This window comes from Haemaphysalis longicornis, unplaced genomic scaffold (genome assembly GCF_048455015.1).
Source record: "Haemaphysalis longicornis isolate Haplotype H1 unplaced genomic scaffold, Haemaphysalis longicornis Haplotype H1 scaffold_9, whole genome shotgun sequence".
NCBI lineage: Eukaryota > Metazoa > Arthropoda > Arachnida > Ixodida > Ixodidae > Haemaphysalis > Haemaphysalis longicornis.
Window position 1 is genome coordinate 120,974,856 of NW_027526460.1, and position 18,375 is coordinate 120,993,230.

The window sequence follows — 18,375 nt, forward strand, 5'->3', positions numbered from 1 at the left end:
GGAGACGGAACCCTGGAGGGGTAGGGGTATACGGCTTTTCTGCAAAAACAGGCGAGGCTTACACAAACTCCACCGTGAAACAAGGTTTGACGCACTCAGTAATACGACAAATTGCTTTCCACCCTAGTAGTATCTCTCGCATTTTTATCGTGACGTACGAAGCAGATATGGCTGGAACATAACAAGGGCTTTGAACGCGAAAGCGGTTTCGCAGCTGGCGTCCGCAAAAGTCGCCCACAAGGCGGGCACCAAGATCGCACCCGCTGAATGTGCGATCAAAAATCACTCGACCTACAACCACAACTGACGCGGGCGCACACACCAAAAGGTGAGCACTCCGCTCGAGCCTACACCGCCGTGAGAACCTACTGCAGCAGAGGTAAAGTGGCGGCCTCGAGCCGAGGCGTAGGAGAAAGGAAACCCCTACAACAGAAGCGTCAGAAGGGGAAGCCCCGGCTTATATACTGCTACGATGAAGAAAAACGCATAAATACAGCGCAGAAGACGACAGGGTGGGTGACATGACAGGACCTGCAGTTCAATTTTCATCGGGGCTGTGTCTTCGTGCGCTCTCCTTTGCTATTTCAGTTTACCTTTAGATTCCGTGTAGGCAGGCCGCAGCGGCACGAAAAGTGAATAACACAATGCGTCAACACCGCTTTGTAGCATCCCTTCTCTACAATACCAAGCCGAGAAAAAAAACTCCCACCTCCGCTCGCGGGAACCCCTGTGTAGATGCGACGCATATGCGGAGCGGCGAAGGGACCGCGTTTTATAGCGCGCATAACGTTGAGGGGACTGCGTAAGCCGGTCCCAGTCGATGACGACGTTGGCGTACTTGTAAAGCGGCGTGGACTCTAGGTGTTTGAGCCAAGCGTGGATGTTGCTTCGCCGGAGAACGGCACACCAGTTATATGCGCAGCGCGCCCGAAGGAGAGGAAACCGCGAAATAAGAGAGTACTGCACATGCGCCGGCCCCAGCGCGTCTGCCGCGGCTATTACGCAACGTGCCGCGGCTATGACACAACACAATCCAACGCAATCCATTTTAATCCAATTCAATCCAAATCCAATCCAATCAAATCCAAGCCAAGCCAAGCCAAGCCAATCCAATCCAACCCAATCCAATCCAAGCCAATTCAATCGAATCCAACCAAATGCCCTTCGCGAGAGAGTGTTCGCTATCGGAGAGGAGAGGGGGTGTGCGGCGGAGTGCGCAGCTAGCGCGGCGAGGAGAATGGGGGAGGGGCGGACAACGCCGCCGACGACGACGCCGGAGGTACCAGGCGAGTGAATCAGATGCTCTGCATCTAAAAAAACGTTTTTGTGTTCTTGACGCATTGAAATATGCTTAACGATTCACTGCAACGTTTTGGGTGGCATTTCGTCTAGGTGTACGCATGAGGAGGAGATTGAACGCACATTTCCAAGAGCACTGTGTTAGGGCTGAAACTCATCTTCGTTGTGGAGCTCTTGTAGCCCATATACTAGCGGGGATAAGGGCATGGTTCGTGCATTCATCGCCCGGCCGCGCAGTCTTAAATTTAGCAAGCAACGACAGCTTGGATACTTATCGAACTCCTTATTGCATCACGGTTGTTATTGCTGCAACCGATTAACATTGTGGGGATCCTGGCGCCCGAGCCATTGCGCGATCACTAGGTTTGTGCCGTTGCGCGGCGCTTTTCCCCTCTCTCCCCGAAATGCCGGCTCGTCTCGGCGCCACTGTGTAGAGCCTAGCCGTCTTCTCAAACTCCTGCCTGAGGTGAAGGCTGCAGCGACCGTTGCGGCGATAAAACACTGCCACCCGGCGGACGCTCCGGCCTGGAAGTGAAGCTAACCTCACCTCATCGGCCCGTTTGAACGATTCCCGAACCCCGCTCTCGCCGGGACGTGAACGCGCGCCCTGCGCGGGGGTCCGTTCGGGGGGACGCTTCCAGGACGCCGAAGGCGTTGGCCGAAGGTATGTGACGCTTTCTTTACCAGCCGGGTGCAACTCTCTTGCGCCTGCGAAAGCCCACCAGCCCTCCCGGCTGCCGGCGCGCCTTAGGCTGCTCCTGTTTTCCCTACGCTTTGTCGCCCCTTCTCCACCTGCCCAACAGAGGCGGTGTTAAGTTGGCGCGACAGCGTTTCAGTATCGGTAGCGTGCTCAACTAGCTCGAACCCGCGTGGTTTCTCGCAGTGTGCATGAGTGCATGGCTTGTGCAATGCTAGGGTGGTGCATATTGTGAGACAAAGAGACCACAACATCAACGCTGAAGAATTCAAGAGTGAAAAAGAGAAGTCGACAGTGCTTCCCCTTAGCAGATATACGTTCTTTGGTTCTTTGCAGCTTTATCCCGAGCGCTAAAATCTTCGCGGGAGAACCAAAGCCCTCGTTTTCCACAGGAGAGTTCACCCTCAGCGGATCTGTTGCACGCGCGTAGAGATTACGAGGTACCTGACCGCAATAAACTTAAAAACTGTTAAAAGCACGGGCTGAGGAGCTTTCTATAGTTGCCTGGTTTCCGATGAGTACCACAGGCTTAGAAAAGAAGTACGCTCCCGTACAACGCCGAAACCACGCAATTCAGGGTTAGAAAAAAATTCTTCGGGCACTTAAGTCTCCTTACATGCGCTTAAGTTCATCATTGGGCGATACTTATTAAAGTAGATCGTAAACGGGGCAATTCCCATACCTGCTGTGGTACTGTAATGGGTACCTTCCCGAACGCAGGTTGTATTGGCTTACTTGCATAGTCGTCGTTGTTTCTGTTGGCGTCGCTTACAAAACTCCCTCGTTACCTGAAGCTGGTGGTTGGAAGCCCCACCTCGACCGCAGTTGGTGGCCGCAAAACTACACCCCAGCCCAAAATTGGCGCTCCGGATGACGCCATACTCCCAGCCAATGACAGGTGCTCCCTCCCTCCCGAGAAGGTAAAAGGAGATCAGTTCGTTCCGCGCCCCGTTCTCCGCCAGTTCAGGGCCAGCTGCGGCATGGGTAGGCCGCGCTTGTCAGTCGGAGAGGAGGCTGCGCTGAAAGCACGATAACGGGAGCGGGCCCGCGGACGTGCGCGTGCTCGGCGAGCTTCTACTAAGCCAGGCGAAGCGACAACGGCGCGCCGCTGAAGGGGTTCGGCAAGGAGGGGCTGGACATTTGGTTTGACAGGGATTTTACAAGGGATGGTTTACGATTTCGCAGGGTTGGACCAGCTTCGCGTGCGCCCGTGCTCCCGGTAGGGGGTAGGGGGGCGGGGTTGGTTTCTATATACAAGTCCGGTCGCCCGCACACGAGCCGCGGTATTTACCGCCTCACTATTTTACCATACATTTCTTCAATCGACGTCCACATATAGGCCCGCCTAACCCCACTTCAGTTAATCTTAATCCACCTTAATCTACTCTTCTGCCACCGTGATCGACGTAACTCTAACTTATTTGTCGTAATTCATTTGATGTCATCCTAATCTACCGTACTCTCAGTTAATCAACCATATTCTGACCTTTTAGCCATCACTACCAATCAGTAATGAATCTTTATTCTTCTCAGTCAGTCTTTACACATGTTCATTCATTCTAATTCACCTGAATCAAACGTAATCCACTTTACTAATCATTGACAACAATAATCAATTAAAGGTTTATTTAACTTTGATCCTTATAATTAACCTCATATACCCGGTTAACATGCTTTGGCTCACTTCTGGCCTTCATAGGGTTACATCTCAGTTATTGATCGCTACTCTTTGTGTGGACGCCAAGGTCGTTTAAGGTACTGTTTCAACGCTAAGTATAAAGCCCTTGTCTTGGTAATGGTTTTTGAAAAGGTTGATACGTCCTCGTTCGCATTTTGCTAACTTGTGTGCTAAATTACTGTGCGGAGCACGAAGCTTTTACCTTTGGCAGAGTGCAGCTTGTAGATACGACTAGTGACAAAGGTTTTATAAATGAATGCGGCCATTACTGGATGTTTATCAACAGGTCGAGTGCTGATGCAGCACATCATCGAAGTGTTGCAGTACCACGACGACGTCAACCACGCCTTCAAGGTCACGATGCAGGGGAGAATCCTGAAACGCCTGCTCGAGCACTCCATTCGGGAATACGACATCATCACCAAGAACCCGGTGACGGACTTCCTCCAAGTGTCAGGTTTGTCTAAAGTGTCTCGACCATAATTGGGGACATGGTCGCGCGGGAGATGTGTAGTAAACTCACAAGACGACCGCAGCGATTGTAAGTGCTTCGGGAACATAGCAAGACCACATTTCAGATATGTATCGACTTGCGCAAGTCGCGTGGTAGCGCGGTGTTCACACTTGGAGCAGCGATAACGCGACCACATGTAACGGGGTTGCTGCCCGGTTCGCCCGATTTTCTTCGTGCGAAAGCTGAAAGCCATAAGGCCTTCCACCGTGAGAACGTGCAACAGGCCAGGCCGAGGTGACACAGAATACTTAACACAGGGGAGAGCTCATTCACATTTATTTTCTCAATCCGTCGGCGTCAGGGCTAACGGTATGCAAACAAATTTATTTTGTTGTTAGGTGTGATTGTATAAACATTCGCATGGACGGTTAACGCCGTCCAGAGGACCCTAAGGAAAATGGACACGCCTGGCGTTTCGGCTTGCTCACCACATGGCGGAAAATAGACAGGCACGAGGTAGCGGCCTATCCGCCATGACGGTAGGGCATGAGGAATTCAACTAGTCACGCAAGTGCCTGGTGTTCATGATTATAATAAAAAATTAAAGTCGTCCCACACAATGTGAAGGCTGTCGGAAGTGCAGAGCAGTGATTCGCCATAATGCGCTGTAGAGCCGTTATCCGTTCACTGCTACACCCAATGCAATTGAAATTTCCCGCCTTCGCAGTGCACGCGCCCTTTCTGCCTGAAACTGCGCCACCGGGAGTTCTGTTCCTTTTGTGCTCGCTTTTACTTCCGCACGTTCCAGCGTTGCACTGCCACTTTTTTTCGCTCACTAACGTAAAAACCAACCCAACGGGCGTTCTCAACTAAACGAGCGCGGGGGCTTCCAATTATTCACGTATATTTTTTTACCTCAAATGTCCCTACAAGTTTCTTTGCACTAAACAACGGGGAGATTATGACAAGCGCCAGTGGTTCACGAGTTTCGAACGCTTATGGCTATAAAAACCACTTCGCTATCCAAGCCTCTGGGTTACGCCGCGACGACGGAACGCCGTGTGGCTCAATCTGGGTCCAGCGAGTGAGATACGACGAAAAGGCGAGCCCCTAAAGTGCTCTGCACTTAAAAGGCGGCTCACATGGCCACCATGGCACGGGCCAGCTCGGCCTTCGTGCTCGGGCGGTCGTTCGTGATCAGCCCGGCGAACGTGCGACCGGCTGTCGGGCTGCCTTCTTGCATGGCATGAGCGATATTCTGGTGCCAAAACCTGGGAGGCAACCCACCAGCAGGCCTACCTGACGCGGCGAGTACTTCGAGGACGCTAGGTCTGGGATTCCCCGGAGGCTGTCCGATTCTGCAGGCCTCGTCATCGAACGCTGCCCTCCGCCTGTGCTCGTGCCGAGGACACCCAGTCGTCTGGCTTTGTTGATTCCTTAGCTATGGACACACTCCGCTGCCACCGTGGTGCGGTTCGGGCCGCTACAACGAAATGAATTGCCGCCGCCAAGGTGCGCAGGTCAAGCGCGAGCGAACAACTCATAGGCGGTAGAGGCGGTCAAAAATGCACTCATGTACAACAGTTCAAACAGGCGGTTAGAAGCAGCACTAGGAAGTTCAGCAGGAGTACTGCGATGAAAATGTAGCGGAAAAAGATGAGGAAAAATGCATATGGAGTAGGAACATGTCGTTGCACACCACACTTGCGTCCAGTTGGTAGGTTTATCGCAGAGTATTTGGCCGCGGTACGTCGCCCGTGACGCTACGCTAGAAGGAAAAGAATCCTACGCGCTCCCCCTTAATAGCATGGCGCCGGTTAACTCTGTGGCGGCGCCCCAGCAGCTTGCGTCGTCTGCGGCCGCAAACGGGCACGCTCCAGGAACGATGACGCTGGGGCTGAGCCACGAGTGGCGAGTGCTAACCACGCGCTTGCGGTGCGCGCTGGGCACGAGCGTGGAATAAAGCGGGGACCTCAGTTTGGGTCCACGGCGCTGTAGCGTGCAGACGTGTGTCTTCTCATCTCTCTGTCGCCGTCGCGACATTGGTGACCCGGACGTTGCAGCGGAGCCACGCACTCAGAATGGACCCTCCCCGCGACGCCAGCGGTCCTTCTGTGTCCTCCGCTGCCTCTTCACCTGGCATCTCCGCCGTCGCTTGCCATTTGCCCCCCTTCAGCGCTAAGCACCCCGACGTGTGGTTCCTTCAGGCCGAGGCAAGCTTCCGAGTGAGTCACATCACGTCGCAAGAGACCCGCTTCAACCATCTACAACAATCACTGCCTATTGAGATCGCGGTTGAGGTTCGTGACATCCTTGCCAACCCGCCTACCACGAACCCTTACGACACGTTGAAGGCTGCCATCTTGAGCCGCACGAGCCCTTCGGAACGGCAGCGTTTCCAGGGGCTGCTTTCTGCAGAGGAGTTGGGTGACCGTCGACCTTCGCAGCTCCTTCACGAACTGCAAACCCTGCTCGGCGACGCACCTTCTGCCACGGACTCCCGTTTGTTGAAGGAACTTTTCCTGCGAAGGCTCCCCTCTTCTGTGCAGATGATCCTCGCGACTGCTTCTGACCTTCCCTTATCCGCGTTGGCCGCGCATGCTGACAAGATAATGGAAGTCGCCACGTTGCATCCGCCTTTGTCCACGGTGGCATCCGCTCAATCTTCCGACCATACCACCGTGGCGGCGCCTGCTACTCCTTTGCCCTCACCGCTATCCGACGACCTCGCCGCGCTCCGAGAGCGCATGCAAAACTTGGAGGAGCTTGTCGCCTCGGCTGGTTACAGCTCGCCGCCGCCTCGCAACCCTCGAGCTCGCCGTTTTTGCCCTTCTCGCCGTACCCCGTCTCCGCAAGTATTTCGCCAGGAAGGCACAACGCGCCAGCCACCTCAACACCCTGATTCATTGTGCTGGTACCATCGCCGCTTCGGTGCAGCGGCGCAACGTTGCACCCGTCCTTGCGGCTGGCCGGGAAACGGTACGAGGGATCGTTAACGGCGGCGACCGATTCCCAAGCCAGCGACAGTCGCCTTTTCTACATCACAGATGCAACCAGTGGTCAACGTTTCCTAGTTGACACTGGTGCTGAAGTGAGTGTGCTCCCCGCTAATTCCTGTGACCGCACTCAAGCACCACTGTGTCATCTCCAAGCTATTAACAAGTCCAGCATTCCCGTGTACCGAAAAAAAATCCCTGATGGTAAACATCGGCCTACGCCGCGCGTTCCGCTGGATTTTCCTCGTGGCCAACGTGAGTCACGCCATTCTAGGAGCCGATTTCCTTTCGCACTTCGGCCTCCTGGTTGACATGGCCCGAAAAAGAATCCTGGACGCCACAACCGGCCTTTCTGTCATCGGCAAATCGTCTCCAGTCCATCCGTTCGCATTCACGCTTCTTTGCGACCTACCTTCTCCGTACCGGGAATTGCTGAACGAGTTTCCTTCCCTGACTGCCCCTCCAGACTGGACAAAGCCAGTGAAGCACGACGTCGTTCATCAGATCATCACCACCGGTCCACCTACGCACGCCGTGGCGCGTCGACTGGCTCCAGAGAAACATAAAATCGCGGAACAGGAATTTCACCACATGGTTGAAATCGGCATTGCTCGCCCGTCATCGAGCAACTGGTCCTCGTCGTTACACATGGTCCCGAAGAAATCAGGAGACTGGCGACCCTGTGGTGATTACCGCTCCTTGAACGTGGCCACTGTACCCGACAGGTACCCCCTACCTAATATACAGGACTTCACCAATAACCTCAGTGGATGTACCATCTTTTCAAAGCTTGACCTCCAAAAAGCCTACCACCAAATCCCCGTAGCCCCGGATGACGTCAAGAAAACTGCCATCATTACACCGTTTGGCCTCTTCGAATTCACTCGGATGCCTTTCGGGTTACGCAACGCAGCTCAGACTTTTCAGCGCTTCATAGACGTCGTCCTCCGTGGTCTACCTTTTGTTTTCGCCTACATAGATGACGTTCTTGTAGCCAGTTCATCGCTATCTGAGCACCTGCACCATCTGCGGATAGTTTTCGAACGCCTAGCAGAGCATGGCCTCATCCTTAATAGCGACAAGTGTGCGTTCGGGTTGCCGTCGTTGGAGTTTCTCGGTCATTTCGTTGACTGCAATGGAATTCGCCCTCTGCCAGACAAAGTGAAGGCCATAATCGACTTTCCCCGACCTGAGTCCTTGCGCCAACTGCGCCGTTTCCTAGGGCTGGTGAATTATTACCGACGGTTCATCCCGGAATGTGCGGCCATTGTTCAACCTCTCGAAACTTTCCTTCAAACTCCCAAGTCTCCCGAGTGCAGTCTTGAATGGTCTGAAGCCGCTGATCGCGCATTCACTACCATCAAGGAGCGCCTGGCCTCTTCTACCCTCCTCGTGCACCCGCGCCACAACGCTCCCACAAGCCTGATGGTAGATGCTTCCCACTGTGCGATTGGAGGTGTACTTCAGCAGCACATCCGCGGCAGCTGGCACCCGCTCGGTTTCTTTTCGAAGAAGCTTTCTCCCACTGAGCAACGGTACAGCACTTTCGGACGGGAACTCCTGGCGGCATACCTCGCTGTGAAGCATTTCCGCTTTTTTCTCGAAGGCCGCAGCTTCGTGATCTTCACCGATCACAAGCCTCTTACGAACGCTTTCAAGTCATCGAAGACTACATATTCTCCCCGAGAGACGCGACATTTGGCTTATATTGCAGAGTTTACGACGGACATTCGGCATGTCAAGGGAGTTAACAACATTCCAGCCGACGCCCTTAGCCGTATTTCCGCCATACAGCGCTCCGGTTTCACTTCTCAGGAGTTGGCCCAAGCCCAAAGCGATGACGAGGAGCTCCGAACTCTACGTTCTTCAAACAGCTCCTCTCTGCAACTCGAGGACATTCTATGCCCTGATTCGGGAATCAGCATCATTTGCGACATTGACCCGGTCTCAGGCCGCAGACGGCCGTACCTTCCTGCGTCTCTCAGGCGCATTGCCTTCAACTCTATTCACCGTCTCTGTCATCCTGGAGTTCGTGCCTCACGGCGCTTGATTGCCGAGAGATACGTCTGGCCGGGCATGAATACTGACGTACGCGCCTGGGCCCGTTCCTGCCTCGCCTGCCAACAATGCAAGGTCTCTCGGCATACCACATCGCCTCTGGCTACTTTCCCACTACCGGACTCAAGGTTCTCCACAATTCACGTGGACCTTGTTGGCCCACTACCACCATCTAAGGGCTGCCGCTACATCTTGACAGTGATCGACCGTTTTACCCGCTGGCCGGAGGCTTCTCCAAACGGCGATATTACGGCTGAGACTGTTGCTTCCACGCTTATGTCGACGTGGATCGCCCGTTTTGGCGTGCCGTCGGAGATTATCACAGACCGTGGCCGCCAATTTGAGTCCACACTCTTTCGCCGCTTGACATGCCTACTCGGTGTTACTCACCTAAAAACAACGGCCTATCATCCTCAAGCCAACGGCATGGTCGAGAGGTTTCATCGTCAGCTCAAGGCCTCGCTGATGGCTCACGAATCACCTGAGCAGTGGGCAGATCACCTTCCTCTTGTGCTGCTAGGATTGCGCACTGTCATCAAAGATGATCTTGGTTGTGCCGCATCCCAAATGGTCTACGGCACGTCTTTGCGATTACCGGCAGACTTCCTGGTCCCTCCGCAGCCTCAAGACAACCCTTCCTCTCCTGGCCCATCCTACGTAAAGGATTTAACCCGGTTTTTCAGCTATATCCGTCCCCAACCGCCACGGCCGTGTTCCACAAAACCCACTTTTATTCACCCAAGTCTTTCTGTCAGCCAATACGTTTTCATCCGTGTCGACAGTGCCCGCCGGCCACTTCAACCGCCCTACACCGGCCCTCATCGCGTCATTTCACGCGGCGAAAAGACGTTTACAGTTCGCGTTAACGGCCGCGACACTGTCGTTTCCATCGATCGCCTCAAGCCCGCTTTCACCGAGGCCGAACCGCCTGCCTTCGACACCACCATCCACCACTCCACCCTGAACACCACCACTCTCCCCTCCGTTCGCAGCCCCACCCGTGAACATCCCAGCGCAAAGACTGTCCGTTTTGCCGACACTCCGTCTGAAGAGGGGGGGGCTATGTGGCGGCGCCCCAGCAGCTTGCGTCGTCTGCGGCCGCAAACGGGCACGCTCCAGGAACGATGACGCTGGGGCTGAGCCACGAGTGGCGAGTGCTAACCACGCGCTTGCGGTGCGCGCTGGGCACGAGCGTGGAATAAAGCGGGGACCTCAGTTTGGGTCCACGGCGCTGTAGCGTGCAGACGTGTGTCTTCTCATCTCTCTGTCGCCGTCGCGACAACTCCATCGAGAATGCAGGATGAGCTAGCGGCACCTCCATGAGTTTCCTCGTCCCCGGTCTGCACCACATCACGTTTGACGAAAGGCCCGACCGAGGAAGAGGGTTGTTCGCAGGAAACACGGCCGGGAACGAAGAGCGCTGTTCTCACGGGCAGCTGCCGGGAATAGGACTGGCGGGGCCACGCCGCTGTTCGAGAGCGAATTGTCATAATTGGGTGGCACGATGCATCTCGTCCCTCGAATTCTGCTTGCTGGCACTCGAGGCGGGATGCGCGGGTCAGCAGGTGTCATTCCGGACGCACGCTCATTTAGCTGGCATTAACGCGAGGGACTCTCGCGGTGTTGTGGCTCACGCGGGGAACTCCTCCGAGCCAGCGGTACTGGTTTGGGCAGCTTGGAAACTTCTGGGTCGTGCGTTGTACCATCAGGAGCCAGCGACGTCGCAAGGTGATCTTGGTCTCTAGGGACTTCAGTGTAGAATTCGAGGATGTCGCAAAATCGGGTGCGGTTGACTTCTCGGAGCTTGGATTTGTGTCGAAGCGCTTCTGCCCGCAACTCTGCGGAGTATCTCCTCCGGCTGGGGGACGTTTCGATTTGCATGGCCGGTTCGGCCCCTGCGAAGGATGCGCGAGTCATCGGGCTGAAGGCCGGACTTGTCAGAGGGTATCACTGCTGTCATCGGTCACAAGCAGCCTTGGCCGTCCTTGCGGGAGGTTTCCAGGCGCTGCAGCTTTGCTTCGAAGTAGAACCGGCCACAGTTGCCGTTATGTTCCTGACAGCGCATGTGCCCTGCACCGTCCGACCACGCAATGTTTCGGAGCCAACGAGATGGGAGTCAAACGCCAGACTCTTCCGAACCATACCTTCCAGAAGAAATCGCCACCTATCGAGACAATAACTCGGTCGTCCGAAAATGTGTCGAAGAGGGAACAGTCCGCCGGGGCCAGACCTCGGGGTTGTAGTGATTGGAGAACCTCGTCGTGGATGGGCTTACTTCTAACGAAGCAGATTTCTTGCATCGATTGTGTCTAGCATCGATTGTGACGGCCCATAGCATCGATTGCGACGACCTCATCATCATGCTGGCTCTGCAGAGCCACTGAGACGATATTGAAATGGCGTGGTTCCCCTCGAACAGATCCGGTCAAACGTGATAAGTGAGATACGCTCGGCTCTCTGATGGGACAGGCCAAGGCGCAGAAACATCGCTGCGAATCAGCGTGCTCTGGTTGCCGGTGTCGAGAACAGCGCGCAGCAGCAGCTGACCAGTAGGTCCCTTCCCCCTGGCGCGTGCGGTCTGCAGGTATATTGGGGTGAGCAGGGTGGCGCTTACCGACGTGGAAGTCTCGCAGGCGCCGCCCTCGAAATTCGACTGTCGTGACAGCCGTTCATGGAAGAAACCTGCCTTATGGTGCTTCATGAGTAACGCCGCAGAGGGACCTCAGTTGGCGTCGTGAGCACCAAGTGCAAAAAAGCCTTGTCGCTATGCGGCACACACGGGCGAAAGGGTTCCGCTTGACGCGGCCGAAGCAGAGCCTGGCAGCTTGCAACCTTTTCTTGTATTCGCCTGTTAGACGCGTGGCACACTCTGTCAGCTGTGGTTACATGCAGCGCAAAGCTGACACGACGACCGGCGCAGAGTTTGAGGTGTTGTCAGCCAGAGAGGCTGCGCCAACACAGTAGGCAAGGCAATGGCGGGTGCTGGATACGTGTTAGAAGGCGGCGGCTTGTGTTTGCCAAGGCTGGCCGCTGCGGAGCACTCGGAGGATCAAACTGCCCTTCCTTGCGCACCCTCACATGGAAGAGGGGGAAGTACAAAATACCCATTGCTTTTCCTCACCCTTTTAGATGCGACTGCATCTCATTCACTCGCCTTGTCCCTCCATACGGCGTTGTTGTTGTCCGTCCACACCCCTCCCCCATTCTTCTCGCCGCGCGAGCTGCGCTCTCCGCCGCTCACCCCCTCTCCTTTCCGGTAGCGAACACTATCTCGCGAGGGGCATTGGATTGGATTCGATTGCGTTGGCTTGGCTTAGCTTGGCTTGGATGGGTTGGCTTGGCTTGGCTTGGATTGGATTTGGATTGGATTGGATTAAAGTGGATTGTGTTCGATTGTGTTGCATCATAGCCGCGCCACATTGCGTCATAGCCGCGATCGTTCCAGCACCGGCCAAAGAAATAAAGAATACATCATACGCGTTCCTCACACATTTCACGCAATTAGAGAATCAGCCCAACGGAACCACCAAGTGAACCCCCAAGATGCGTCGCATCTCCACAGGGTTCCCCTCGCGGGAAGGTGGGGTAATTTTTCTACTCGCTCGTTGTTCCGCCCGATGCAGCTGCTGCTGATGCCTCCTTGACCCTTTCCCGGTACAAGATCCCAAACTCGGGTGGCCGGGCCCTCATTAGTGGGCAATAGATGGGCAGTCGGATCATTATGGATGAATGCGCAATGGATTGGCGGTGTGTTGATGATTATAATAAAGAGGCGGCTCACACGGGCACCGGGGCGCGGGCCAGCTGGACTCTCGCGCTTGGGCAGTGGCTCGTGATCATCTCAGCGAACGGGCCACCGGCTGTCGGGGTCCCTTGCTTCGTCGCATCCACGACATTCGGTACGGCGATTATGAGATACTAGTTATGGCGGAGAGAGGCGGGTGTAGCCGTGCGATCTTTCAAGTTAAGGAAAGTGCTGACCCAATCAAAAGAAAGCTAGCAAACACACAGTGTTGTACGGAACGGCTTTCCAAGGAACGGCGTTCCTGGAACTAGTTCCTTTATGGAGGAACGGAGGAACGTTACCGTTCCCTTAAGGGCCGGTGGAACTGTAACGGTAACTCGTTTTGTTTTTGAAGGAATGTCAGCAACGGCGTTCCTTCTGCAAACGTTACATTGCTAGGATTTGGCTGTTTTTGATGCCAAGGCTCGAGTATAAAAATCCAAAAGTCGCTACTGTGTTTCTCTCCTACAAGCTGGCCAATTTTCCCGTGCCCTTCAGCGCAACGTGCTTCCTCTAAAGTCTAAGGCGGAAGAATAGCCACGCAGCGAGCCGCTGCTTCTGCTTGCTTTTATGGCGGTTGAGCTTACGCAGCGTGCGACGGGTGAATAGCGTAGCCTTGACGATGCTTTTCACCACCATATCTGTATATTGACAGGGGTAATTGCCGCATTAGTGCGCGCGAGGTGCGGATGCGTTGCTGTCTTGAGAGTCCCGCTAGTGGAGAAGTCATTCGAAAAGTCACTGGCTTTTCGAATGGGCTAGTGCCCATTCGAAGGGCCAGTGCCATAGGGCCGGGCGCACAGCAGTGTCTCGGGATGCTGGACTGCTCGAAGTTACAGAGTACGTAAGCAGTTCGTCACGGCGCGGTCTGTCGCCGATCTGGCGGGAAGGGGTCGATGGGAGTGCCAGGTCCTTTTGTATTGCACGCGTCGTGTTTACAAAGGTCAGGAATTTCGTTATTGTAGGGCATAATTTCGTCGCGTGCCGTATAAACAATACCTAAGAGAGGCCGCCCGAACGTGGGCGACCAGCGTTCAGAGTTTCTTTAGTGTGTCGGTTTCAACCTGTGCTTTGATTTTTTACAGTGTAGATGTTTTTTACGTCCGTGATTAGGCAGCGCGTTATTTATTGTGCTTTTCCCTTGCGCGTATTTCTAACCACAGCAACTGCTTTGTGCACTGCGTCCACATATTTGGCTATCTATGGTTGTTTCCTTTATAAACTGCCCTTATTTTGTTCGGTACACTTTTTAATTCTTGCGCGTAGATTTCATGTGTGACTACGCTTTTGATTTTATTTTTTCTTCTTCTTACCGTCTTCCGACTTAAACTTGTATTGAGAACCTCGTAGCCATTACTTGTTGTGCTGTGTTTTGTTACTCGCAAATTTGTGCTGTATGATCCGCAAAGCTTCAGTTTTGTAACCTTCTTACTCGTTCCCTGCAAATGGCCTGTACAGCATTTTAAATAACCTGGAATATGACATTCATTAAACGCCCAAGTATTGTTTCTTTCGACACAGTTTCTTTAGCAAGAAATTTAATGATGTTCCGCATGGGAGTAACTTTCTATCTGCACATCTGAAGCGCCCTAACCTAACTGCGAATTTGTAAGAACGAAGTGGAAAGTGTCATATGCGTTGCACCCATAATAGAAGAGCACCAAAATTGCAGTTAGATATGTCTGGAGATTTTCCGGTGCTCCCTGAAAAATTAGTCTAGGAGCGTTTCTTTAGATTCCTTTTATCTCCAGATAATCTGCTGCCAGCGGTGTTCCTATTCGTATAGTACACGTAGTTCGATGGGAGTTTTAAATTTTGTCACTTTAATTAACCTCACGATTATCCGACACCATATTTTAATTTAAAAAATGAACTGTAACGTTAATGTAACCAAACATTCCAATTTTCTACGTGGAACTGCAACGCGTTCCTTTGGCAATAAAGGAACTTGTAACGGGAACTCGTTTCAAAATTGCGAACGAGCTTTAGTTCCTGTTTTAGGGGAACGTTTACAACACTGCAAACACACAACAACGAAAAGCACACACGCACACCTCGCGCTATCGAACGCTATGTATTGAACGCTATGCTATAAAAGAAAAGCAAGGAAGTACGCAAGCAAACGTACATGCACGAACGCTTTCCATTATAGACACGTGTAGCATCGGGAGTTTTTGTTCCTGCGCATACAAAATCCACACAAGCCAAGCCACAAACAACTTTGCTTGAAAAATTAGCAGTGGCTTAGCTAAGCTATGCCAGGATATACGTAGGCTGAGCTAAGGGTTCAGCCAGGGGAGTGAAATTTCCTATACCTTGCATGGGACGCGAAATTCGCTCGCAGCGCCAGACAAACCCCTGGTGTTTGGGGGCGGTACTAAAAACATGGCGGCGCGTTGCAGACATGCATGGGAGGCGCCATCTTAATGAGGACTGAAAATCCGAGCGGGAGGGGGGCAATTTAGCGCCAAATTCAATTGGGACGCAAATGCAAGGTAAATTGTGTAAGTGGAAGATATTCAGATGGCCAGCGCACGACCTTGTTTCTGATGCGCAACCCGCCACATTATCAAAAGGGCAATTGTTTTTCTCTGATTGATGAAGATTTGGCGTGCACTTTTTTGCATCACTTTTTCTAAGTACAAGATTGTTTTGGTTTATTGGTACACACAATCTAGACAAGAATAAAGAGTAGAGTTTTAATTTTTATTGCCTAAATTTACCATTCATACAGTAAAACACAACTTGGTTATTTTGCGCTTTTAGTGGCAAACAAACGTGTATGGCACATGGCCGCATGATAATAACTAGGTATCCAGCCAGTGCATATATATCCGTGCCTTGTTTGTCGAAGGTCCGCGTACTCTCTGCTGGTGAAATGGGAAGGGCACACCCGGCAGCTGCTGTAGATCTGTCGAGGTGGTAAATGAGCCACGTCCTGCCTTCTCTCACACTGCAGCCAAACGTGAGATCTGGAACATCAACAAGCACATTTGTGTATTTGGGTTAAAATGGATGCTAGCTTTAATAGCTTTAAATGAATACTAGCTTTAAGATGATGATGAATACTAACTTTAATGCTGCTCTCAGGCGCACATAGTTTTGAGTGAAATCTGGCATCTGTATCCGAAATAAGCGTTATCTGGTATATGGGGAATCTTTCTTTCTTAAATTGATTTTTGCTACAAAGACGACTTTTGACAACACCAATCGTAAAGGAAAATTTTAAATTAAAATCACTCTTTATTATTAAGAGACGCGGATACGTTTTTCTATTTGTGCGATCATAATCTTCGGTGGCAACGACCCACCTTTCCTCCTAATCGAAAATACATTTCTGCAGACAATAGCAGCCATCACACACCAGAATCGCTAAGCAATTATTCATGCATATATACTTTCGCGCACTATGTATTCCTCAGGTATTTCTCGAGCCCTGCAGTAAATTGCTTGTAAAAACCTTATTTAAAAACCTCTAACCAATTACTAGCAAAGGTTAAGCTTGCATTGTCTAAATATTTATCGGCTTATAGCTGTAACTGCGTTTTTTTTTAATATATCATTCTTGTACTTAAAGCTGAAACTCGAAGCATGGAACTGAAGCGTAAATTATAAATTATAAGTGGCGGAATTATAGTTATTATTCTATTATAAACATAAACAGTAATTGCTTAGTTTGTATATTTATTGCTACAAATTCATTCTGCTATGTTCCGTTGATTCACGTGAAGAGAAAATGCAGAACACGCAATTGAAACGCAATAAAATAATTTATGTAGTCACTACTTAGTTACATATATTTAACAACACGATATGAACCTACGGACCCATCCTTTGAGCCTATGAGTATGGGAGATGCCTTCCTCCAGCTGTGGACATAAATAGGCTGATAATAAAAACGATAAAAATAATACTGGTAACAATAATAATATTCACAATAATATTAATAATATAAAAACAACAACAGTGCATGCTACGAAAACAAACTAAACACAGGCAATCAAAAGATAATAAAAAGAGTGCAGATAAGCTTACAGTGTTGCATTAGTTATTGTATATGTTGCCTCATATACATTTTGCTGCATACCGTGCATTCACTTCCGCTCAAATCCCAAACACACGATCGAAACGCCTTAAATAATAACCCACGTATAAACAAACGTGTGTAGCTAATGTAGACATTGGATTAATTACCAGATGCTCTGCCGCGCATTTCATGTGCAATTCAAGAGTCAAAGAAGACAATCATAATGTAATAAATAAATAGTGCACGTCTATGCTCACATAAATTATAAAGTTACTGCTGCAACCGCATCCTGCTATCTCGTGCAAGCGCAGAAAAGCAAAACGAGCAGCATGCAGATCGTACCTTGCGTCCGCCGGGATCCAAAAGAATATTATGCGGCCTGGCGTGAAGAATTTTCACACCACTCAGCACAGCACAATCTGTGATGACGGCGCGAATCCATTCATGCGTCTGTTTCGATGGAACGAGCTTTATGGCGGTAAAAACGGCGCTCGGAACACCGTGGATCGCAGCATATCTGTGGGCGCGACAAGAAACGCCCCTTTTCAGCAGTGCGAAGCAGAAAGGCGCGGTTCCGGTTTTCCACTCCGGGTGGCGCTCGTATTTTCGCAGTATCGCACTTCAACTTTTAAGTTCACTTCTATATTAAAAACTCCGTAATTAATAAGTAACCTGGTAATAAATGTAAAATGCAACAACAACGTTCATTTATGCTCGTATGTAGTACAGCCCCCAAACGTTAGGATCGCTGCAGTCACGGGACAGAAAAACGGCGGAGTTTCATCCCCCTGGTTCAGCTCGTTATTGTTAGCTTTCCTGGTTGTCTAGCATAGCTTGAATATCATGCTTACTGCTGCTTCAATGAGACACACACACGCTATACGCATTTTGTGACACATGTACATTTATCAAGGGGCTCCGGCCCAGCGTCGCCAGTCACCCCAGAGCTAAGCTGGTTCCACAGGCGCACGCCGGTGTTGCAGCGACGCACGAACCATCGGTTACACACCCGGCCACCCCTCGCATGATCATCAAGTGTACCGGGCCGCCACGTGCGGAACGGAGGTCGGCGAAGACGCCTGGCGCGTGGGGTGTGTGAGATACGCCGGGCAGCGAGCAACGTTCTGTGCGCAGTGTGACGTCACTGCTCCTCGCGCATGCGCAGCACGGCTCTCCAGGAGCCACGCGAAACTGCTCAACCTCGGCCAGCGTAGCTCACGCTACAAAACACATTGCACTAACACGGAAAGGACGGTGTCACAGAACTGTATTAGCTGTCGGCTATCCAGGGGAGGTGTGCCTGGTTGCTTCACATGGTGTATTTTCGTGCTTTCTTATTTTTCTTCACCTGCTTGCAGCTGCCTCGAAAGTGTTAATAGGTT

General features: G+C 51.9%; 1 protein-coding gene across 2 annotated transcripts in view; it reads left to right on the forward strand.

Annotated features, from left to right (window-relative positions):
* The window catches only part of LOC144151416 (protein 5NUC-like), a 43,885-nt gene that overhangs the window by 20,247 nt on the left and 5,263 nt on the right, over positions 1–18,375 (forward strand). For both annotated transcript variants that reach the window (XM_077682460.1, XM_077682461.1), the window contains exon 7: positions 3,961–4,131. In XM_077682460.1, coding sequence (XP_077538586.1) covers positions 3,961–4,131 — 171 coding nt within the window. The remainder of the gene's footprint in view (positions 1–3,960; positions 4,132–18,375) is intronic.